This window comes from Girardinichthys multiradiatus, chromosome 19, assembly GCF_021462225.1.
Source record: "Girardinichthys multiradiatus isolate DD_20200921_A chromosome 19, DD_fGirMul_XY1, whole genome shotgun sequence".
Taxonomy (NCBI): Eukaryota; Metazoa; Chordata; class Actinopteri; order Cyprinodontiformes; family Goodeidae; genus Girardinichthys; species Girardinichthys multiradiatus.
Window position 1 is genome coordinate 5635043 of NC_061811.1, and position 26065 is coordinate 5661107.

Genomic DNA, 26065 nt, shown 5'->3' on the forward strand with positions numbered 1-26065 from the left:
AGAGAGAGATGAAGATGATCTATACTCAAACATTTATCAATGTTATTGTCAGGTTCTGCAAATTTAGTTTTTACCAGTAAACAGGACATCTCTACAGATAATTAAACAAAACAAAGAATGCTATGTTGTAAATGAGAAACAGTTAAAACAGTAATGATTGCATATTGTATACCAAACAAAGTCCCAGCCGTTCATGTAGCTCCTTTAAGCTGATTAAACTGCGAGCTAAAAAAAGCAACACTTCAAAATTTAAAAGCCTGTTCAACTTCATTTCTTTTTATAAGTGCTGTGTTTTTCATGTAATCGTGGCAAAAATTTTATTATTTTTGGGTGAAGTGAATATTACCAAAGAAATGATGAAGGTTGTCACCTAGAGGGTCCTTCACATCTGAAGCAGCCAGAACCAGAATCCTGATTGAGGAGATATAAATCTTTCGAGACAGCAAAGGTTCATCAAAATGGAGATAATTATATAATGTTATGACAACTATTATTAAAAATAAGCTTCCCAAACTTTAAAAGAAGGCATGCAGAAACTAAAACTTCTGATATTTAAAGATTCAAAGACTAAAGATTTCTTCTGTTTAAATGCTCAGATCACAAAACAGATTTGAAGCAAAAATAACCTGAGCAAATTAAAAATGCAGTTTTGATTTAAGCAATTAAAGGATATCCAAACCAATCTGACACAATGTGAAAACCAATTAGCCTACTTGTCATTTCAACTCAATTCATTTTCACTAGCCACACCCAGGGCTGACTACTGCTAAACCTGTACAGCAAAGAAACTTTTAAAAGGAGCATGTCTGACAACATGAAGTAGTCTAAAGCAGCACATCATTCCCCAGATCTAAAGAAATTAAAGAGCACATGAGAAACAAAGTAACTGATCAGTCTTATCAGTCTGGAAAGGATTACGAAGCCATTTCTAAGCCCTTAGAACTCCGGGGAGAGAACGTGAGAACAATTATCCACTACATGGAGAACTGTGGAAAACCCTCCAAACACAGGCCGTGCTACCAACTTAACTCCAAGAGAGCATTGACGACTCATACAGGATGTCACAAAAGAAGCCAGAACAACATCTACCGTTCTGCAAGTATCATTTGCCTCAGTTCAGGTCATGAGTCATGATTCAACAATAATAAAGAGAGACTAGCTTCCATAGAAGCATTTCAAAATCAAAGCACTGCTGACCAAAGAAATGCCACCCCACACCATTACTGACCCACTGCCAAACCGGTCATGCTGAAGGATGTTGCAGGCAGCAGATCTCTCTCCATGGTATCTCCAGACTCTGTCACGTCTGTCACATGTGCTCAGTGTGAACCTGCTTTCATCTGTGAAGACCACAGGGCTCCAGTGGCGAATTTGTCAATCCTGGTGTTCTCTGGCAAATGCCAAGCGTCCTGCACGGTGTTGGGCTGTGAGCACAACCCCCATTTGAGGACATCGGGTCCTCATACCATCCTCATGGAGTCGGTTTCTAACCGTTTGTGCAGACACATGCACATTTGTGGTCTGCTGGACGTCATTTTGCAGGGTTCTGGCAGTGCTCCTCCTGTTCCTCCTTGCACAAAGGCGGAGGTAGCGATCCTGCTGCTGGGTTGTTGCCCTCCTACAGCCTCCTCCACGTCTCCTGGTGTACTGGCCTGTCTCCTGGTAGCACCTCCAGGCACTGGACACTATGCTGACAGACACAGCAAACCTTCTTGCCACAGCTCGCATTGATGTGCCATCCTGGATGAGCTGCACTACCTGAGCCACTTGTGTGGGTTGTAGAGTCCGTCTCATGTTACCACGAGTGTGAAAGCACCACCAACATTCAAAAGTGACCAAAACATCAGCCAGAAAACATAGGTACTGAGAAGTGGTCTGTGGTCCCCACCTGCAGAACCACTCCTTTATTGAGTGAGTCTTGTTAATCGCCAAAGATTTCCTCCTGTTGTCTTTTCCATTTGTACAACAACATGTGAAATTAATTGTCAATCAGTGTTGCTTCCTAAGTGGACAGTTTGACTTCACAGAAGTTTGATTTACTTGGAGTTATATTGTGTCGTTTAAGTGTTCCCTTTATTTTTTTGAGCAGTGTGTTTATATATACAGTATATAGAGTGAAATGTGAACGAGTTGGTGGTAGGTCTAACAGTCGTTGGTTCGATGCAGATTCTTCAGATATGAAGGGAACTATGGTTTATTATTGTTGTTTGTGGGAAAAGTCTTGGTCTGCACACACACGTCTTCACAAAAGCTTATGTAAGAAGTGACAGTTTCAGCAAGCTCCTTCAGGTCTGTTTGCTGAAGCTTCAAAAACACTCCAATCCTTTCAGCAGGTCTGTAACATCTGCTTGGACTGCTCCCTCCACTTCCTAACAGTTCTATCCACAAGCTTAGAGGTTTTTAATTTCTGCCTGTAAACTGGAATAAGATGAAGCAGAATGTGATCAGAAAGTCCCAAAGTGGCACTTGTGACAGCTTGATATGTAGGTAATATGATAAAATTTTAGATCTAAAATTAAGTTGGTCTACAATCTTGATATAAATTATCTGAAATCTTCATGCTTAATGACTGTAGAGTTAAAACTGTATAAAAGGTCAATGCAAACGTCCGTTCCACTTCCATTGTTTTAAGATGAGCAAGAGTATTTTCTCTTTAGTGGGTAGAAACTCAAAATCTCTGCTTATATGCTGTAGTGTGAGCTGGTGTTGGACAGCAACTAGGTCATCATTTAAAGTTGGGCTGACCTTTGCTGGCATGATGGTGTAGTTGGGAACGATGAAATTCTTCTCCTTATCTTCGAGAAAACTAAGACCTTTGCCATCACCCACAGATCACCACAGCAGCACCAGCAGCAGAGGAAGCAATGCACAAAACCTGCAACATGTTTTTTAGTTCACTTTAAATTAGATCAAGTAATGATGTCCTTTAACGAGTACCTCGTGTTTCACACCCTACAGGTCAGCAGACGTTTACTAAAGGGAACCTTTTAAGAAACTGTGATGAAGCTGTTAGTCTGTCTCTGAGGAAACTAAGGAATAGTAAAATATGCTCCCATTAGGAAACTTTGATGCTAACCAGATAAGAAAACAAATCTCTGCTCAGAAAGAAAATGCTGGTTTGGTTGAATACGTTTCCAAATTGTGTGTTCAGTCAAAACATGGAAGCTGCATTTGGCAGATATTCCCTCATCTCTATAATAGAACATCAGCAGTGTGGTTTCCTATGACAATAATGAATTTAATAATTATTTGGACAGGAAAATTTTTTTTTTCGATCATCAGTTTGTGACCTTTGAATGTAATTGTTGCTCCTGGTTTGTTTTTATTTTGCAAACAAGGTTGTTCCTTCGCTGAAGTAACAAACGAGAGAGAAATGGCAGCATTGGTGCTGGAGATGTGGATGACTGTCATAAATCAAAGATGTTAATTACACATAAAATCATAAAGACTAAACGATGTACAGATGTTTTTATTGTGAATGACTGTAGATGTGATGAGTAGGTAGGTGCACTATTGTCTCATTTTATACCTCAAAAAGTCGTTGTGTATCACAACATAAAAAAGAAATAGGCATGCAGGAACAGTCTGTATCCTTTTAATAGTTTGTAAGATATTGAAAAGTATTACCTTAAATTTATAAATATTTTTACTTAAATATACTCTGTAAAATCTGTTTAAGAAGAGTTTAGTTTCTGTTGCAGCTGGACCTTCCTTACCCTTTAGCCATTACATTTTAACAATCACAATATCAGTTTCTTGAATCAGTTCCCTTGTTCTTCCACATCACTGCTAAATGGGTGACCTCAATGGAAGTACACAGGCAATGATGATAATGAAAAAACTGCAACCTAGTATTAAAGGCAGAAAACAATTCAAACCTAAGAAAAAAGGAGTGTTGCTGTTAATGACGATGAAGTTTATCAGCTATGAAAATTATTTATTTTAAAGATCAGTAGCTGGAGCCGCATTGTTTTTCTTTCTGTCTGAGCCAAATGGAGGAGATGTTTTTTTTGCTTTTGGCAGACAATTTTATCCAAAGCAACTTACAAATGAAGATGTAACAATGCAGTTAATATGAAAGCTAACAATAAGATACTTAGAAGAAAGATCTCTAGTTAGGTTCTGTCAGAGGTGATGGGGGGACATTGTAGAAAAGAGTGCAGGTATAGAGGTAGGTAGAGGAAGTAGGGAAGTACAGGGTAGGTGCTAGGGTAGGAGATGTTCTCTAAAGAGCTGGGTCTCCAGCCGTGTTCTGATGGCACTTGGTAGGTCATTCCATTGTGGAACGGCACCTGAAGAGTCTAGATTGTCTTTAGAGTGATGAGGGCACTGCTGGCCGACAATCCTTTGAAGACCGGAGTGACGGGGTCGTGACATTAGCTGTTGAGAGAGCATTCAAGTATATGGGAGCCGTTCCATTAAGCACTTTGTAGGCGAACATGAGTGACTTAAAATTTATACAAGCGGCTAAGGGTAGCCAGTTGAGCTCAACGAACAGAGGCAGGATGTTTGCTTCTCTCGGCTGATTAAAGACCAGATGCACTGCCGCGTTCTGGACCATCTGTAGAGGTTTCACAGCACAGGCTGGGAGACCAATTTAGAGGGCGTTGCAGGAGTCAAGGCGGATATTCTGAAGACGTTTTATATTTTTATGTGTTTACAAAATTTCTGCTGATGTCAAAATCAATGTAATGAATAAATACATAATCACTATCTTCAGATGATCCTACTGCATGTCTACCCATGACTGCGACTTATTTTTTCTCTGTATCTGAGCAAAATGAAGTGTTTCCCAGCAGCTATTGTCTGATTGTATACCAGTATTTTAACCAACACGTGTGTAGCATTTCCACCTTCCACCAGCTTCAAGTGACTTTAGGGCCAAACAACATGTGTTTGTAGGAAAACATACTGTAGAGGGACTTGCAGAGTTTAAGCAGCATGACACATCCCCAGAGTAATGTGTTGACAGCTAGATTTCTGTAGTGTAGTTAAACCACTTAGTAAAGTAAAACATGGGCTGATAATTTGGAGAAGAGTGCACAATCAGTACATGGATCCCTGATAGCAAGTATTTTGGTGACATATTTTAAACATTTCACTGCTGATTCATCAGAGTAACCATGCTGGTCAGAACTGGAGCAGATATGGCAAATTCTACCTGAATGCTGCCAGTGTTTTATTTTTTTATTTTTTTATTATAGTTTTTGTCCCATGCAGTAATTCCTAACTGTGGTGAATTACAGGCAGACTGAGTTTACCACAGAATACTTTAAAATCCCTGGGTAGAGTGCCAGATTGTCAGGCCTCCAAACTACTGCACCCTGAACATATTTCTCCTTTACTTTATGAACTCAAACACAAAACTGTAGACTGTGCTCTCACTGTTTTTTTCTTGGTTTGCCTTTGTGTTACATTTTGATGTCAGAGTGTTGCATTGTCCCTTTTCAGCAGTTTTCAGCATGAATATGGCTATCATGAACTACATGCCTGAACAGCTTAAAACAAGAACTTGTGAAAATTATGATATACGGCCTTTAATATTGTGACTGGGGAATCTATATTTAGAGTATAAACAAATATGAACATTACTTACGTAAATGAAATAAAAAATATTGGGAAAAATGCACTTCCTTTATTAGTTTCAAGACTCATTGCAGGCTGTTGTTAGAGTGGTAATGTTGATTAAAGGTCCACATTTACATGTGTTATTTTACCTTTCCAGTGCTTGTATTATGCAATCTTATGTTCCTGACATAAGGTTCATCAATATTCATGGATAATAAGGGCGTCTGCTGCCAGAGAACCTGGACTATCTGGCATGGGAAGACAGGTGGAAGAGCTTGGACAGCTACTTTTGGCTTTCTTACACCTCAGCAGACAGATGGAGGGACTATACCCAGTGAACCAATAACAGAACCAGAGATACTTTGGTCAGACTTCTGTTGGGTTGGGTTGGGTTGAAAATGAATGCAAGAAGCTTTTAAATAACTCAAACATCTTGTGCTAAACAGGTCACTCTGCATTGGGCTATTACTAAATGTTTTAGCCTTTTACTGTTTTTTTTTTTTAATCTTAGAGTTTCAAAACGTTTTGAAGCAAATATGGATTTTTGGGTCGTGGGGTCATGTTGGTTTGGATAACATTTTTTACTTAAATCAAATAAATCATAATTTGGCAACTGCTTTTTGTATTTAATAGGATTCTCATTGTCTAAGTTTTTCCTTAGTTCCTGGTTTACTTTTTTCAGCTAATTTCAGCTCATCTCTCCAACATGTTGCATTGAAATTGCATTTTTTTCAGCAGATGCAATGTTTTGTGTTGTTTGGTGTTGGTCCTTTTACGATTTATTTCTGGTAAATGGCCTGTACTTGTATAGCACTTTATCAAGTCCCCAGAGACCCCAAAGCACTTTCCACTACAATCAGTCATCCACCCATTCATACATACATTCACACACTGACGGTGGCAGGCTACATTGTAGCCACTGATAGAAGTGAGGCTTCCATACAATCGGCGCCACTGGGCCCTCTATCAGCAAGGACACAACGACTGAGACAGACAGAGTGGGAGTTCGAACCGGCAACCCACCAGTTACAGGACGAACCCCTACAACTGTTGCCACCGTCGCCCCTTTCTAACAACAGAAACATGGTGGTGCTTGCTACACAGTTACAAGAGTGTATTCTCACATCAACAAAGGGTGGTGTGTGAACCATACCTACTATCATGTGGTTGCAGACATCGCAGAATGTGGGCTTCTTGAAGATGTGCTCCATGAAGCAGTGCCCAGCCGAGTCCACCTGCAGCGGGTTGCGTGCCTGGGACCGGGACGTTGGGGGAGGAGCACAAGGAATGGCCGGAGGCACCGGAGGAATGGGGAGGTTGCTTGTGTGCGGCGGGGCCATCCCAATGTTGCAGAGATGGCCCGTGCTGCTGCTCACATCTGAGAGGAGCTCCGTCTTGTTCTCGCTGCTGTTCCGGAAGAAGTTGTCGGCGCTCTTGCTGCGGATGCTCTTGGTCTTGAAGGAAAGGGAGCGTTTGAGTCTCTGTAGCTGGAAGCAGAGTGGAGGAGGCGAAGAGATGAGAAATAGAGCAACTCAATAAGATGTGAAGGGAATCAGTTTCTTATAACCCCAATAAACAAGCGTAGTCCGTAAGACTGTCATTGACTCAGAGCTCAGTGGGCATAAAACGCTCCCACAGGGGCCAACTTATTACCGCTCAGAGGGGGAGATTCAATGCTTCCTACCTGGAATGTAATGTGATTTCCAGCTTGGGTCAGTCCATTAATTTAAACTGCTGCTGTCGCCATTTATGGCTGCAGCCAGCATGAAGCTTATCAGGCTTCTGCCTCAAACTACTAATAATGGCCAACTTTCTGAGCAGCTTCTTCCACCTCCCAGAATGCTCTTCCTGTCCTGTGAGGTTCACTTACATTTAGGTCCACACTGATTATCAAGCATTAACCGAACTGATTGTATGGTCTGTTTTTTAGATAGTAACAGACTAAAGAAGTGGATTCTTAATTATCCAGTAGATGAGTTAACACAGCCCGTGGTGATTTAAAGTATTCACGCATTTTTTCACATATTGTCATGCTACAAAAACAAAATTCTGTTTATTTTAATTCAATATACTGGCTGATTCTTAAAATTTGCTGTTTCATTTATTATCTCTTTGCTGGCCTTCTGTAACTGGTGTCAAGCTGGTCATTTTTCAGATTAACTGTGTTCCAGTCAGAATTAAAGGACAGCAGAAGAAAGGAACTCTCCATGAGTCAAAGTCAGGGGGAAAAGGATATACTTTAATTGCACCCAGAATAAAACGTATCTGTTGTTCGTTTATTTAATTTACTGAGCAATGTTCTTAACGGAGTAAAACCTAGAAGTCTTATAGAAGTAATGTTAAACCAAAATTACAAACTGTTTTCTGCAAGATTCTGTGAGTAAGAATCCCTCTCTGCCTAAAGCCCATGTGTTCCCTCAGTGGGCATTAATCATTCATTAACATGCCTAAGATAATTATAACATACTAAATATAATAATCCAATACAATAGGCTCTGCTAAAAGCCAGGAGAAGAGCCTACTGTAAGATTTAGGACTAAAAACTAAGACAAAATGCATCTCAGAAAGGTCTAACTATTGCTTTGAAAAATATGAATCAAATGAGCAGGAGAGCATTAAAGTAAACTAGTGCAAGGATAAAATACTAGACTGTCTGTGTTGATGGAATTGTGTCACCTTGTGGTTAACTTACAGTGCTTTGCAAAAGTATTAACATTCCTTGAACTTTTTCACATTTTCTCATGTTACAGCCACAAACATCAAGGTGTCATTGGGATTTTATGTACCAACATAAAGTGGTGCATGATTGCGAAGTGAAACCAAAACAATCCATTGTTGGTGAATAAAAAATCTATATAAAAATCTAGATTATCCATGATCCATATCTGATGGCCGTAGGTGAGGGTTTGAACATAGACAGACTGGTAAATTGAGAGCTTTGCTTTTTGGCTCAGCTTCTTCTTTACCACAACAGACCAGAGCAGCACCTGCATTACTGCAGAAGAAGCTTCAATCTGTCAGTCTATCTACCGCTCCAGCTTGCCATCATTCATGAACAAGACACCTGTGTAATTTGTTCTGTGTAGTTTTATCTCAGTATAAGCTTTTCTATGAAGGCCTCACATTAGAGAACAAACAGCATCATGAAGACCAAGGGACACAGCTAACAGGTCAGGGAGAAAGTTGTGGAGAACTTTAAAGTAGGGTGAGTTTCTAAAACAATATCTCAAGCTTTGAACATCTCACAGAGCACCTAATTTGACAGGCCGGGCAAGTAGAGTAAAAATCGGAGAAGTAGCCAGGAGACCCATGGTAACTCTGGAGGAACTAGTCAAATGGGAGAGCCTGTTCACAAGACAACTATCGTGTATCGGTGTGTGTGTGTGTGTGTTGGGCGAATGAATTTGGCTCTAGTGTAAAAAGCTGGTTCCTAGGACAGAAAAGGTGTTCTATAAATTTAGTCAATTTACCATTTAGTCAAGCATGTGGAAGAGTGGCAAGAGGAAAGGTAATTTTGGAAAGAAAGATGTGCCATTTAAAGTTTGCTACAAGCCATGGTAGGGGACACAGCGAACATGTGAAGAACAAGAAGGTGCACTGGTCAGATGAGAACAAACTGGAACTTTTTGGTCTAAATGCAAAATGTTATATGTGGTGGAAAACTAACACTCTGAACACACTATCCCAGCACTTAGGGGGATTATGCAAAACAAAGCGGTGGCAGCATCATGCTGTGGGGATGTGTTTCGTCATCAGAAGGGAAGCTTGCCAGAGCTGATGGGAAGATGATGGAACTAAATCCAGGACAATCCAAGAAGAAAACCTGTTAGAGGCTGCAGAAGACTGGAAACTGAGGTGCAGGTTCACCTTCCAGCAGGACAACCACAGAGACACACAGCCAGAACTCTTATGGGATGGTTTGGATCAAAGCATACCCACATATTAGAATGTCCCAGACAAGGTCTGGACCTAAAACCGATGTTCACAGATTGTCTGGCTGAGCTTTAGCTGTTTTACAATGAAGAATGGGCAAATGAATGTTTTCTATATGCAAATCTGGCAGACACACACCCCTAAAGACTGTATTCACAGTGCAAGGTAGGATGAATACAAATGCATTACAAACCATCCTGAATTATTAAAAATGTTCATTGTATTCTGTTATTATGCACTACTTCCAAATCCAAATGAAATACATTAAGGTTTGTGGCTGTATTGTGACAAAACAGCAAACGGTTAAGGGGTATAGATAGATTTGCAAGGCACTGTACACGTCTTCTTCTGCATTCAGATGTGTTTTAACTGCCACACAATTTTAATACTAAAACTGCAGAGCTGCAATTTGAATTAAGACATTGTACACACGCTGTTTTTGCTTGTCATTTTTCTGAACACAGCTGTGCAAATCGTTCTGAGTCACTCCAGCTGGGCCATAGAGAATCAATTCCCTGGGTCACTCTGGAAACAATCAATTTAGAGCCTTTCTCTACCATTACCACCCACACACACACATACACACACCATTTCACAAACAAACAAACATAAATCTAGAACAAAAATACCTCCCACTGCAACCCACTGGTACATAAATGTTACACATGGTGTTCAAACACATATTTATACTAACTATCAACCTCATTTACAGAAATGTTGGGATGTTTTCTGAAATGCTACAAAACCTTAAAGCTGTTTCATTCTTTTAGGGCTTGTATTTTATTTAGAAAATATAATTAACTCTAGAATCTGGTGCCAATCACAAACAAAACAATAAGAGAGGCAAAGAAAGACAGAACATGTTACATCTTCTACAGGAAAACCTGTTTTGATATTCAGGAATTTGTATGATAACAAGCAAAGGCGTCAGGGTTTGGCATAAAAAGCAGCATCTCTTGCTCATCATTCTGCATATCTGTAAATGCAAATTGACTAAATGTTTAAAGACAACAGTAATATTAGCATGCAAAGACAAAAGCCACAAACTAATAATGCATAAGCATGCCCATTAAGCTCTCAGACAGCACTAAGAAACTATTATGGCACCAGGACTAGTAGAGTTGCATGAGCTTTGGAGTACTCTGTTAAAACTATTCATTAACTTATTTTGCATGGATGGATGTGCTCTGTAGTAAGACACTCTATTTGCTTGTGAATGTAGCGGATGCAAAAGCAAATATTGCATTTTTGGAGAGCATTATGCTGCCACCTACGTGAGAGGTGTCCAATTAAATTTCACTGAGTTTCACTCAAATGTTTTATTTGCGAGCAAAGACACAGAATATACAGGAAGCCCACGGCTGCTGACGTAAAACTACAAGCTAGGGAAATGCTGAAAAGCAGCGCACATTAAAATCCTTTAATAAAAATCAGGTAAAATATGTGTTGTTAAAAAATATTCAGTCCCAATAAGCTGGGTCCAGATAAGACCTCATGGGTTTAGACCTGGACTGTGGTCTACTCCACTGTTTGGGGAATTCTGATATAGAATGGCTATTCTCAATGTTGTGTAAATGTGTTTAAATGAGGGCATTCATGAATGCCAACAACCTTTCATAACAATGCTATTTTTAACTTTGCTAACTTGAGCTAAGCACATTTCTTCCCGACAACTGGCAATCCGTTTAGGAGAGAACAAAAACTTTGAACTAAGAAACATTTTGGGTAAACTTGTGTTTTTTTCTGTGAAAGAAAAACCATTGCAACATTTCCCTTTGAAGGCCAGAGTCTGTGGGTCTGTGTGTCTGTGTGGGCATCAGGCTGTTACTCACACATGTATCTGCGGGGACCCATTACTGAAATTCTTCTCCTTGCGTTTAAACAAATTATGAACTGTGCCCTAACCATTGGAATAAGGCTGAGCTTCTGTAGTTCCTGCCCAGGAGCCTGCTGCAGGCAAGGAATAAGTTAAGCCGTGGGCAGACAGACAACAATATTAAAAACAAGCATTAAATATATATAACGTGTGAACATGTAAATAATGATCCACACATTTTACAGACTTTGTTTGTAAAGTGACAAATGAACAAGAACTACTACTTGAGTGGATTTAGTTCAGATGTTAAGTGGTAAATGTGAATTAACCTGCTAAAAGCTGAATTTACTTCAACGCCCACGTGGGAAATGACAGGAACACCTGGAGAGGCGTGATCAGGAGGAATGGCCTCCCCGATCTGAATCCGAGTGGTGTTTTGTTATTGGACTTCTGTGCTAGTCACGGATTGTCCATAACGAACACCATGTTCAAACATAAGGGTGTCCATCAGTGCACTTGGCACCACGACACCCTAGGCAGGAGGTCAATGATCGACTTTTTTGTCGTATCATCATACCTTCGGCCGCATGTTTTGGACACTCGGGTGAAGAGAGGGGCTGAGCTGTCCACTGATCACCACCTGGTGGTGAGTTGGATCCGCTGGAGGAGGAGAAAGCCAGACAGACTTGGCAGGCCCAAGCGCATAGTGAGGGTCTGTTGGGAACGCCTGGCGGAGCCCTCGGCCAGGGATGTATTCAACTCCCACTTCCGGGAGAGCTTTGACCAGATGCCGGGGGATGTTGGAGACATAGAGTCCGAGTGGACCATGTTCTCCCATCTATTGTCGATGCTGCTGCCCGTAGCTGCGGCCGTAAGGTCTGCGGTGCCTGTCGCGGCGGCAATCCCAGAACCCGGTGGTGGACACCGGCAGTAAGGGATGCTGTCAAGCTGAAGAAGGAGTCCTATCGGCTGTGGTTGGCTTGTGGGACTCCTGAGGCGGCTGACGGGTACCGTGAGGCCAAGCGTGCTGCGGCCCGGGCGGTGGCAGAGGCAAAAACTCGGGCCTGAGAGGAGTTCGGTGAGGCCATGGAGAAGGACTACCGGTTGGCCTCGAAGCGATTCTGGCAAACCGTCCGGCGCCTCAGGAGGGAGAAGCAGTGCTTCGCCAACATTGTTTACAGTGGGGGTGGGAGGCTGCTGACCTCAACTGAGGACATTATCGGGGAGTGGAAGGAGTACTTCGAGGATCTCCTCAATCCTGCCATCACGCATTCCTTGGTGGAAACAGAGGCTGGGGACTCGGGGTTGGACTCTTTCATCACCCAGGCTGAAGTCACCGAGGTGATTAAAAAGCTCCGCGGTGGCAAGGCTTCGGGGGTGGATGAGATCCGCCCTGAGCACCTCAAGTCTCTGGATGTTGTTGGGCTGTCATGGTTGACACGCCTCTTCAACATTGCGTGGACAGTGCCTCTGGACTGGCAGACTGGGGTGGTGGTCCCCCTTCATAAGAAGGGTTACCGGAGGGTGTGTTCCAACTACAGGGGGATCACACTCCTCACCCTCCCTGGTAAGGCCTATGCCAGGATATTGGAGAGGAGAGTCCGGCCGATAGTCGAACCTCGGCTTCAGGAGGAGCAGTGTGGTTTTCGTCCCGTCCGTGGAACACTGGACTAGCTCTATACCCTCTACAGGGTACTCGAGGGTTCATGGGAGTTTGCCCAACCGGTTCACATGTGTTTTGTGGACCTGGAGAAGGCATTCGACTGTGTCCCTCGTGATGCCCTGTGGGGGGTGCTCCAGTAGTATGGAATCGGGGGCCCTTTATTAGGGGCCATCCGGTCCCTGAACGAGTGGAGCAGGAGTTTGGTCCGCATTGCCGGCACTAAGTCGGACCTGTTCCCGGTGCATGTTGGACTCCGGCAAGGCTGCCCTTTGTCACCGGTCCTGTTTATAACTTTTATGGACAGGATTTCTAGACGCAGCCAAGGGCCGGAGGGGGTCTGGTTTGGGGACCAGAGTATTTTGTCTCTTCTTTTTGCAGATGACGTGGTCCTGTTGGCCCCCTCTAGCCAAGACCTACAACATGCGCTGGGGCGGTTCGCAGCCGAGTGTAAAGCGGCTGGGATGAAGATCAGCTCCTCCAAGTCCGAGGCCATGGTACTCGACCGGAAAAGGGTGGCTTGTCCTCTTCAGGTTGGAGAGGAGTTCCTGCCTCAAGTGGAGGAGTTTAAGTATCTTGGGGTCTTGTTCACGAGTGAGGGAAGAATGGAGCGGGAGATCGACAGACGGATCAGTGTGGCTGCCGCAGTAATGGGGGCGCTGTGCCGGTCCATTGTGGTGAAGACAGAGCTGAGCCAAAAAGCAAAGCTCTCGATTTACTGGTCGGTCTACGTTCCTACCCTCACCTATGGCCATGAACTTTGGGTCATGACCGAAAGAATGAGATCACGGATACAAGCGGCTGAAATGAGCTTCCTCCGTAGGGTGGCCGGGCACTTCCTTAGAGATAGGGTGAGGAGCTCGGCCATCCGGGAGGGGCTCGGAGTAGAGCTGCTGCTCCTCCACATCGAGAGGAGCCAGTTGAAGTGGCTTGGGCATCTATACCGGATGCCTCCTGGACGCCTTCCTCGGGAGGTGTTCCAGGCACGTCCCACCGGGAGGAGGACCAGGGGACGGCCCAGGACATACTGGAGGGACTATGTCTCTCGGCTGGCCTGGGAACGCCTTGGGCTCCCCCTGGAGGAGCTGGAGGAGGTGTCTGGGGAGAGGGACGTCTGGGCGTCTCTGCTGAGTCTTCTGCCCCCGCGACCCGGTCCCGGATAAGCGGAAGACGACGAGTACGAGTACGAGTACGAGTAAGCTGAATTTAGAAGTAATTCTTGTTAATTCTAGTTATTTCACCAGGACAATCCCAGAACTCCTGCATAAGTGACAGCACTGTCGCGTCATAGACGAACCTGTCTGCGAAACAGATCTGGTCTATATTCCATATCTATTCTGCATCACAAAGATGAGAATCCGACAACAATAGCCATAAACTCTCAGATGAAATTTTACAGAAGTAAATCTGCAACAACTTAAGTTTGTAAAATCAAGTTTTATTGAAATAACAGCTGCAAGTATTTGAGCTTTGCTTGTAAAATAACACAAGAGCAGTTAAATTGGAAGAAGAATGTTTATGAAGAGCAGTTTCCAAAACTTGCCATGGGTTTTGAGTTGGATTTAGGTCTAAACTTTGACTGGGCCATTCTAATACATGCATATGGCTCCATTTTGTGCGTCGTTGTTCTGCTGGAAGGTGAACCTCCACCCCAGTCTCAAGTCTCCTCCAGCCTCAAACAGGTCTTCTTCCAGGATTGTCCTGGATTTAGCTCCATCAACTCTGACCAGCTTCCGTGTCCATGCTGAAGAAAAACCTCCCCATAGAATGATGCTGCCACTACCATGTTTCACTTTGGGAAAGGTGTGTTCAGGGAGATGTGGGATGTTAGTTTTAAGCCACACATAGCATCAATTTTGGCCTCATCTAACCAGAGCACCTTCTTCCACAGATTTGCTGTAACCACAAACAGGATTTGCTATGGCTGTCTTCTTGCTACTCTTTTACACAGGCCAAATTCTCCCAACGGAGCTGTGGATCTTCTCTTCAGCTCTCTCCCTGACCCGACCCAATAAAAAACATAGAAATTTGTGGTCTTATTTTGACGAAATCTGGAAAATTTAAAAAAGAATACTTTTGCAAGGTTGTGTTGTACATATTTTGATGTTTTTCCAAAGTGCAACAAAGTGGTTCAGATTTAAAAGCTCATTTCAGTTTAATTTCAGCTGGTAGCTCAATCATTGTGTTCTTTTTATCATAGTAGGGGAAGCATCCTTCTTATTTTGTTGCTGCAATGTATACAGAACAGTGAGGAAAATGTGTGCATGCAGCTCATGCGTAGTTTCATGACATCTGATTTATGGAACCTATAATAAAGCAGGGAGAGTTAATGGGGGTCATGTGGGGCACTGCTAAACAAACCGCAGCAACTACTTATTCTGTTAAAGATAAAAATCTGTAAATGTATTTACATATCCACATGCAGAAAAAGAAGTGCCATCTAAAAGTATGGGTGATGATGGACTTAACTAAATTTCTTAAAGTGATTTTGCTTTAAAAGCACTAAACGTTGTCATGTTAATCATGTGAAACAGGTTTTATCTCTATGTGCATGCAGGTATGCTTTTATAATGAAGGGCTAAAATCAGCTGAGTTTACACAAGAGTGGAGGCTCACCTTGCGCTTGTGATGTTCAGGTCTCACAGTATTCTTAAAAGGAGGAATGAAAACACAAACACAGCTTTACTTGAAGGTTGTGAGGAACTTAATCTACTTTTTCTATAAACAAAACCTTTGGTGTAGCTCTGCAGCTCATTTTATCTCAGTGGCCATTTGGCCGAAGCTTTAAACTGATTTTAAATCAGCCAGAATCCACAAATAATCTTTCTTTGTCATCACAGGTGAAATTAAACTGGACCAACTTCTTACCGTCTCGGCATTGCATACTGTCATTTAGAGTGAGTGCAGGCCTGTTGGGTGCTGTGTGGGAGGTTTTGGGACAGGAAAGGAGGAGAGCGGACGGCTGCTGCTGCCACACTGATGACTGCAGTCCGATAATGTGCTGCTAATTGTAGGAGGCTGGCCAACATGTGACCCACATAGACAACGCCGGGGGCAGCTATAAATCTCTGCTGCTTGGCTTCTATCAGGCACAAGCAGAAAGTACAAACTATATTTGATGAGACACAAATTACTAGGACCGCTGATATCGTCTGATACAAAATGAACAAGTTTTTATTATAGTTAGGAGTTTTGAAAAGTCTTTTGGAACTTGTTGATTCAAAAAGACATAATGCAGAAAACATAACCTTTATGAAGTAAACTCTAATTAAAAATAAAGTCAGGATATAGTAAATAGGAGTTAATAGGAGTGCTTTTGTAACTGATCTGGTTCACTTTGTTTTCTTCCTCCTACCTTTCCTCTACTAGGCCTTTAGAAGATGTTCATGAGATGATTGAAACATCCTCATGCTCTTTTTAAAAGGAAACTTCGGCCTCTTTTGGGTCTAGGAGTGTTCATCTTAGAATGTAATAAACACAATCTGTTTCTAAAATGAATTAAACCTAACCCAAGCATATACACACAGCAGATCCCACACTGTCATGATTTATTAAACAGAGATGAAGTTTGTTAATGTTCACCCTGCTGCGTCTTTCAGAATTAACAGTGAAATGAGCAGGTGCTGCTATTTAAATGCACAGATCATTAGCCAGTTTACTGGTGTTGGAGCTCCAGCAAACTGTTACGTTTGCAAAGATCCATCTAAATAATTTATAAATCCGTTGGAACTGTTCATTTTGACAGATTAGGCCCAAGTAGAGGTGTTGGGCCATAATTAACAGCATCTTGTTTGGAGAAAACCAAACAGTTTCTGAGCACAGACACCAACTGTTGTGGAGGAGGGCTGATGATTTGGGCTTGTTTTTCACACACAGGACCTGAGAACATTGAAGTCAATTAGTCCAGCATAAACTTCTCTACATACCAAAATATTTAAGAGACACTTGCTAGGCCATCTGTCTGATAGCAGACGTTTGACCCAAACTGGTTCAATAACAGGACAATGATACCAAACAGACACCAATCTATACCAGAACAGCAAAAAATAAAGAATCAAAGTGCTGCAACAAACCATTTAAAGTCCAGACATTAACCTGATAGAAATGCTGTAGTGGGACCTTAAGAAAGCTGTGCAGGAAGCAAGGATGGAAAGGAAAGTGGAATAAATTCATCCACAACCATGTGCGAGACTTAAAAGACAAACAGAATGACTAAAGAAAGATTTTACTGCTAAAAGTGCTTTTGGAAGTTATTGGATCGCGGGATGGACTTAGTTGTGCTCATGAATACTCTCCATTTTGGCTTCTTATTTGTTTAAAAATTGATGACAGTGTGGAATCTGACTTAAATAATGATGGTACAGTTTATTTTTCTCTGTGCATGATTTTATAGAATTGTGGCGTTATAATCAAATCTAGCTACATTTTTATTCATTTCTACCATTATTTAAAATGTCTGACTTAATCATATTTAAAAATACATATATTAAAATATACACACACATATATATATATATATACATATATATATATATATATATATAAATATATATATATATATATATATATACATATATATATATATTTTTTTTTATATATATATATATATATATACATATATATATATATATACACATATACATATATATATATATCTGACGATGACTGTTTCCCACGGACGAAACAATATGGTTTTGACAAAATCCTTCTCATCTATTTCATTATTTGGTTTCAAAATTACTTTTAAACGACTGTTGCGGTTTTTAATCAGCCTATAACAGAATGAGCTTGTTGTACAGCGCTGTTGACTGAAGTTTCTTTACTCTGCGCAGTTTCTGAGACTTGCATCCATCTGTAAACCCGTGTGCTGAATAGCAAATAATATGGTTATATACAGACCTTGGTTTCCTGCTGGCTGGCGCTCATCGTCGGGGATTTTGGAGCCTCATCCTGGTCCCGTTCGTCCTCTTTGCCGCCGCTGTCGTCCTGAACTGCGTTAGTCGGTGGGATCATCGTCTCTTTCTGTGCTCTGTTTGAAAAAACACTTCAGTTTGTTTTCTGCCAGAACTTGTTTCCACTCCCCCAGCCTGAAACGGTCACAGCGCGCCGGAGATCCGCCGCAGAAGTCACCCAGAGCCGAATGAAAGAAGCCAAGATCCGAGAGGAAAGAGGCAGGTGAGTTAAAAACGGAAAGAGGTTGTTTCCGAAACACAAACTGAGCCGAACTGCGTCCAACTTCGGCTCCAGCCTCTGTCGTGGCGTCGCGCGTAAACCTCTCAGGAAGTCTCCAAGAACACGTTGTGCGCTTTGCGCCTCGCAGCGCCTGTTCTGGCGGCTTTAAGGGAAGACGGGCCTGAGAAGGAGGAGAATCATTATATCGTCACTGCCTGTTGTCAAAATGTAGACTTCCAGAACACTGAGGCAAAACGCCCACAAGTATAAACATTGTCAGTCCACTCCACGCCTGTCTCGTTTCTAGAACAAGCTCCTCACTGAAAATGACACATTTGTGTAGTCAAGGAGATAAATTGCCCATCAGTGCAAGCCTGATGTTTGTCTGTTGTGCTCAATCCCAGACTTTTCTGTAAAAACTACCACAGAGAAAAATACTTCTTCCGAAATGTGTCTGATTGCAATGGACAGATGTTTTATTGTTGCATTGCACAGAAACACCTCAGAACCAAGCTTTCCACACTGTTAATTACGTAGGTTTTCAAAATGCCTTCAGCATGACTTTAGATCTGGTTAAAATTTGCTTCCCCTCCCACAGATGATGTCCTCAGACCTTTAAAGTGTAAGAAGCTTTAAGACGTTGCATTGCTCCTCTAGTTAAAACCTGTTTGGATGTCTGTCAATACCTGTCAAAGTCCAGCCGTTGTCTATACCCACTTATCCATGCAGGGGGGCGGCTTGAGAGAGAGACAGGCGAACCATGGAAAAGTCACCAGTTTGTCAAAGGGCAACTGCAGAGACTCATAGCTAAGGACAATTTAAAGCAACTAATAAACCTGACAGTCATGTTTGTGTACTACAAAGTCAGAGTACCCGGAAAGAACCCATGCATGCACATGGAGAACATGGAAACTCCATGCAGAAAGACACTCGGTTAGGATTCGAACCCAAAATCTGCTTGGTGAAAGAGGATAAATAGTAAATAAAGTGTCTGTGATGTACAGAGGTGGTAGGGGTCAACAACAACTAAAAAACACACCCTTTCTTTTTTTCTGAAAACCAAAAATGTTAAGAGTAATTAAGCAATATATTTTAAAGTATTGACAGAGAAAAGACTGATAACCTGTCCAGAGACCTGAGCAGGAGTGTGTCAGCTACTAATGGTCCTCTCTTTTACACCAAAGCCATAAAACACATCTCTAAGTCTTAGTGGTGTTTACAGAAATCTGTTGAGCTCAACAGTTTAGTAGAAATGTGCTCAAGTTAGCATATTTCATTGTTTGCCCCATTTTAAAACCATGCTTTGGTCATAAATACTGTTCTGGCTGTTTATCACATCCAGTGAAGTAAGATACGTCTCACAAACCCACGACTGGATAGGTGTGATGGTCACCGTAGTGATGTATCACGCTGCTTCGCTCCAGGCTCCTTTGTGATGTGATGTCCTTGAAGTTATCCTGCAGGACGAAGGAGGCAGGCACCAGACTGCAGCCTCCTCACTTTGATTGGGCTGCAAACACCAACACAGTCACCAAGAAGGACTCTACAAACCCGCTTCAGCTTTCATCTAGCTTTAGGACAGAGGAGCTGCTGAACAACTGGTCACTTCTTGCAATTCTAGCATACCAGTTGTTGATGAGCTCACCACCAGTATAGCAAATATTTTACAGCTTATTCAGCAGCTGAGGAGAAAGTGTTAAAGGAAGCAATGCAAAGGTGCATGACTTAAAATCATAGGAGAAGGCCATGTAGTTCTGTTCGGGATTGGTGTAGAAAGGAAGTGACAGGAAAAGACTTGGAAAGAATTATTAGGATGATTTTACATGTTTAGTGATGGTTACTGATTTTTCATTGCTATAGGGACAAATTACAGACACAGCAAAATGAATTTACAGGTGACATAGACAGTAGTGCATAACTGAGAAGTAGAAGGACAAAGGTAGATAATTTTAAAATAAATAAATGTCACGTGCATTTGATTTTATCTCCCTTTACTCTGATATGCCTAAATAAAACCCAGTGCAACATCTTGCCTTCAGAACCCACCTAATAAGTTGATAACGTCTACCTTTGAGCATCATTCATCTCAGTGTAAGTGCAGCTGTTCTGTTTCTGACCTCAGAGGTTCTCTAGAGAACAAACAGCATCATGACAACCAAGGAACACAGCAGACAGGTCAGGGAGGAAGTTGTGGAGAAGTTTAGGTTCTACAACAAAATCCCAAGCTTTGAACATCTCACAGAGCTCTGTTAAATTCCTCGTCTGAACATGGAGAGAGGATGGACCAACTACAGACCTACATGGAAGACACGGAGGTCCACCTAAACTGACAGGCCTGGCAAGGAGAGCATTAATCAGAGAAGCTGCCAAGAGACCCATGGTAACTGTATAGGAGCTACAGAGACCTGTAGCTAAGGTAGGAGAATCAGTCCCCAGAAAAACTGGCATGCCATTCAGAAGTCTGTCCTCTATGGAAGAGGGGCAAAAAGAAAGCCATTGTTAAAAGAATCCCAAAATAAGTTTGCAGTTTTCCACATGCAACAGTAGAGGAGACACAGGAAACATGTGGAAGAAGGAACTTTTTGACCAAATGCAAACTGCTGTGTGGGGAAGAAATACTGCTCATCACTGAACACATCATCTCTGAAACATGTTATTGGCAACATCATGCTGTCTTTCCTCTTTATGAACAGGAAAATCAGTCAGATTTGATGGGAAGGTAGATAAGAGCTGAACAGGATACAGGACAATCCTGAAAGAAAACCTGTTAGAGGCTGCAAGAGACTTGAGGCTGTGGCAGAGGTTCCCCTTCCAGCAGGACAATGAGCCTAGATAGCCTAGTCAAAGCCCATACCAAAATCTAGTTGGGAAACTATGACAAGACCTGAAAACGGATGTTTAACGAAGTTCTCCATCCAGTCTGATGGAGCTTGGGATAGTTTGCAGAGAAAAAAAGGGGTTTCAGTCTCTCCAAAGCCCCCCGAAGACTTGCACTTGTGAATAGGCCTACTTTGTTCTACAAATCATTTTTCCTCCACAATTATCTGCCCCTTCATGGCGGTCTGACATATAAAGGTTGGTGGTTGCAATGGCAGAATATGTTTTTCCGCACATCAGTGTCCAGATTGACTGAGGCCTACATTTATGTCTGCAGTTTAATTTTAATGGAGACAGGGCAGCAGGTATTCTACATGCAATGAAAACACAAATGAGCAAAGGTCTCATTCTTTCACACAACGTTCCACCACCTGGAGAGACAACAAAAAACTTCCCAGAGTCACTGAGTCAGTGCTGCCTGTGTGCATGGGCCTTTGCTTGTCATTTAAGCAGAGAGAGCAACATGAGTGACCATTTGCTCCCAAACACAAGGAAGCAGAGACTCAGGAACATAAAAACATTATAATTTCCTCTTTGAGCTCCTAGGCGTCACAGTGGAAAAGGGTGTACGAGGGTGAAGAGAGGAGAGAGAGATGGAGTGATGAGGGCCGATAGGATGGAGGACTGGAGTGAAAGGGGTTAATTACTTCAAATGAAAGGTTTCATTAAGGCAGTGTGATGAGCCAAGTCATGTAATTTCATGGCTCATGGCTGCTGAGCATTTTTTCTAGTTTTCTTTCCTTCTCATAATTGCTACATTATTTAACTTCCTAATAAAAAAAAACGTGAAACGCTCACCGCCCATCCAGGCACATATCTCTGTATCATGTTTAGTACAAAAAAATCTTGGTTTTGTTTTTACTTCTTCAGATCTTATTTTATTTTTTCAGATATTTTAAATGCATTGTTTAAAAAGACAAACCTTTTTTTTTTCAATGTTCAATGTGACTAAACTTTTCCTGTTTTAGCATAGTTACTGTTGCTAAAACTATTAATAATTGCTAAATGCCAAAGTATTTGAGAGAAAACACGTCTTTTATATACTTGTTTCTTTTACTTTCCCTTTATTAATGCCTTTAGTTTTTGGTATAATTGTCTTTTAAACTGTATGAACTGGGTCAAATGTTTTAATTATCCTTCCAAAGGCATCTCACAGTTTGCTGGAATTTTGGCCCATTGCTCCTGAAAACAGTTATAGCTCATTGAGTTTTTATGCACACAGAAAAAAGGACATTTCAAATCCATTAATAAAGGCTCACGTTTATTTTTTTGTATTTAAAGTTAATGATGAGTGCATGTAAACCTCTGAGCAACATTGCACATGTGTACTGTATGTCTCAAACAGATTTTGCAATAGAAAATAAAACAAAAGCCGGAGAATAGCCATACATTTTAAATAAAAAAGTTTGTCTTCTTTCATAGGTCACTGTTTGTACAATGTTTTCTCTGATGAAACATTGACAAGTTGACAGTTATGCAACAGAGCCTTGAAGTAAAATCACTTTGAAATGACTTTTTATTTAATCAAATGATTTTAGAGGTTGTAATTCAGACATAATTGATTAGCCTGCCTTAGCAGTTAAAATCTAGAAAGTCTTTATGAAGGGTCTGTGCTTGGGGTAAGTTTCCCAAAAGGGCCACATGACTTAGGCGAGCAGAAATGTGTATAGCTATGATAATCATCTTTTCATTTTCACATACATGAGTTTTAAAAAACAATTTAAGACTTTTCTCACTGTTCCAAGGGCCTGGTGGGATTTCAGCTCCTGTGGGAAACCGAACATTTCACCGAGCTATTCTGGGATTGCTTCTCTGGCTCATGTTTCCACCGGTTTCAGGTGCCAAGAAGACCGTTTTTGTCGTCAGCAATGGCCCAGCCTCAGCGCAGAGAGGAGAGGACAGTTGTGTCTAAAAACATCTGAAGGAAACAACTTTTATCTTGTCACCTTAAGACGGTGCATAACGTCCAAAATCTACAGTAGTGGGATTCCCTAATTAAAAAAATTAAATATGATATTTTTCTGTACAAATAAACACTCCATAGAAACATGCAACAGCAGGATTTTTGTAAAGGTTTATGAACAGAACAGATTTAGACACATTATTTGATTTGATTATTATGAAATGCCCCTTTAATGCTCGTACTCGTACTCGTCGTCTTCCGCTTTATCCGGGACCGGGTCGCAGGGGCAGCAGACTCAGCAGACTCAGCAGAGACGCCCAGACGTCCCTCTCTCCAGACACCTCCTACAGCTCCTCTGGGGGGAGCCCAAGGCGTTCACAGGCCAGCCAAGAGACATAGTCCCTCCAGCGTGTCCTGGGCCGTCCCCTGGGCCTCCTCCCGGTGGGACCTGCCTGGAACACATCCCGAGGAAGGCGTCCAGGAGGCATCCGGTATAGACGCCCGAGCCACCTCAACTGGCTCCTCTCGATGCCCCTTTAATGGCTGTCATCTAAAAGTGAACATCAGTGTAATCTCTTTATCGAGACCACAAATGACACACACGCATACACACACGTCTGTCCCAGTATGTGTTAAAAATAATGGGCAAATGGATTCCCCAAGAACCAGGGCTAATTAGCAAACTTATTATGAGCCACCCCTGGAATGGTCTCCGCAGGATGCAACAAAGTAATGAGGAAGGCAGGAATATAGAATATATGCATGTGCACGTGTGTGTGTGTGTGTGTGTGTGTGATGTGTCAGAGAAAGATTTTACTCTCGAGAAATAAACCATGTTAAATGACATGCATAAAGACGGCAATGAATTATGGTTAAACTGATTAACTATTACCTTGTGATGCATTTTACTCTTGAAATGCTTTAATACAAATCAATTCAATTCAGTTTATTTATATAGCTCCAATTCACAACACATGTCGTCTCAAGGCACTTCACAAAAGTCAGGTACATACATTCCAATTAATCGTAACCATTGAACAGTGCAGTCAGATTCAGTTATTTATTCAAATTGGATAAAAAGTTTTTCTATCTAAGGAAACCCAGCAGATTGCATCCAGTCAGTGACTTGCAGCATTCACTCCTCCTGGATGAGCATGTAGAGACAGTGGACAGTCACTGGCGTTGACTTTGCAGTAAACCCTCATACTGAGCATGCATGTAGCGACAGTGGAGAAGAAAAACTCCCTTTTAACAGGAAGAAACCTCCAGCAGAACCAGAACCAGGCTCAGTGTGAGCGACCATCTGCCACGACCGACTGGAGGTTTGAGAGAACAGAGCAGAGACACAAAGAGAACAAAGAAGCACTGATCCAGGAGTCCTTTCTATGGGAAGGAAAAGTAAATGTTAATGGATGTAGCTCCTTTAGTCGTTTCACCTACAAAGAAAGAACAGATAAACTCTGAGCCAGTTTTCAAGGTTAGAGTCTGAAAGAGAGTATATACAGTTTGTTACAGTTAAGCTCAGTCAGTGGCTAAGTCTAGGAGAGAGAAAGGGTTAAACATTGAAAGACAGGGCCATGTGGATCATCGGTAGAAGGTGAGCATTAAGTTGTTGCCAGCAGAAGCTCGGACAATTCCCCTCTCCAGAAAGGTGTCACAGGTAGACACAGAGCCAGGCCAGGTGTAGCTTCTAGGAAGAGAAAAGAGAGAGAACATAAAGTTAAAAGCTGAAATAACAGCAAATAATGCAATAATGGAGAGTAGTGTGGGAACGTAGTGAAGAGGGTGAAATTGGTCATTTTGTCCTCCAGCAGCCTAAGCCTATAGCAGCATAACTACAGAGATATCTCAGGATAACCTAAGCCACTCTAACTATAAGCTTTATCAAAAAGGAAACCGCCACCTTAACGTGGTGGAGGGGTTTGAGTGCTCAAATGATCCTAGAGGCTATGTTGTCTGGGGCCTAAATGCCCCTGGTAGGGTCTCCCATGGCAAACAGGCTCTAGGTGACGGGTCAGACAAAGAGTGATTCAAGAATCCCTCATGAGGACTAAATTATCGAGGCACGTAACGTCACCCGGTACGGCGGAGCCGGGGTCCCACCCTGGAGCCAGGCCTGGGGTCGGGACTCGTCGGAGAGCGCCTGGTGGCCGGGTTGCTCCTCGCGGGACCCGCCGGTCCACGCCCGAACGAGAGACGCAAGGCCATCCCCCAGTGGGCCCACCACCTGCAGGGGGAACCGTGAGGGACCGGTGCAAAGAGGATTGGATGGCAGACGAAGGTGGAGACCTCAGCGGCCCGATCCCCGGATGCTTAGGCTGGCTCTAGGGATGTGGAATGTCACCTCGCTGGGGGGGAAGGAGCCTGAGCTTGTGCGGGAGGTCGAGAGATATCGACTAGAAATAGTCGGGCTCGCCTCCACGCACAGCGTGGGCTCTGGAGCCCATCTCCTTGAGAGGGGTTGGACTCTTTTCTACTCTGGAGTGCCCCACGGGGAGAGGCGGCAGGCTGGTGTGGGTTTGCTTGTTGCCCCCCAGCTCAGCCGTCTCGTGTTGGGGTTTACCCCAGTGGATGAGAGGGTCGTATCCCTGCGCCTTCGGCCGAGTGGTGCAGAGTACCCGGCCTTCTTGGCGTCCCTGTCGGGGGTGGTGGATGGTGCCCCTCCCGGGGACTCCATTATTCTGCTGGGGGACTTCAACGCCCACGTGGGGAACGACAGTGACACCTGGAGAGGCGTGATCAGGAGGAATGGCCTCCCCGATCTGAATCCGAGTGGTGTTTTGTTATTGGACTTCTGTGCTAGTCACGGATTGTCCATAATGAACACCATGTTCAAACATAAGGGTGTCCATTAGTGCACTTGGCACCAGGACACCCTAGGCAGGAGGTCGATGATCGACTTTGTTGTTGTATCATCAGACCTTCGGCCGCATGTTTTGGACACTCGGGTGAAGAGAGGGGCTGAGCTGTCCACTGATCACCACCTGGAGGTGAGTTGGATCCGCTGGAGGAGGAGAAAGCCGGACAGACTTGGCAGGCCCAAGCACATAGTGAGGGTCTGCTGGGAACGTCTGGCAGAGCCCTCGGCCAGGGATGTATTCAACTCCCACCTCCGGGAGAGCTTCGACCAGATCCC

At 42.8% G+C, this 26065-nt stretch overlaps 1 protein-coding gene across 2 annotated transcripts in view; it reads right to left on the reverse strand.

Annotated features, from left to right (window-relative positions):
• The window catches only part of stac (SH3 and cysteine rich domain), a 54464-nt gene extending 36098 nt beyond the window's left edge, over positions 1-18366 (reverse strand). The window contains exons 1-3 of one of the 2 annotated variants that reach the window (XM_047345926.1): positions 17877-18364; positions 15594-15626; positions 6722-7055 (exon numbers count right to left, since the gene is read on the reverse strand). In XM_047345926.1, coding sequence (XP_047201882.1) covers positions 6722-7055; positions 15594-15626; positions 17877-17990 — 481 coding nt within the window. In that variant the 5' untranslated portion in view covers positions 17991-18364. Of the gene's footprint in view, positions 1-6721; positions 7056-15593; positions 15627-17876 lie in introns of both variants that reach the window. The other variant, XM_047345927.1, reaches the window with a different exon arrangement.
• Between the last annotated feature and the right edge of the window lie 7699 nt (positions 18367-26065).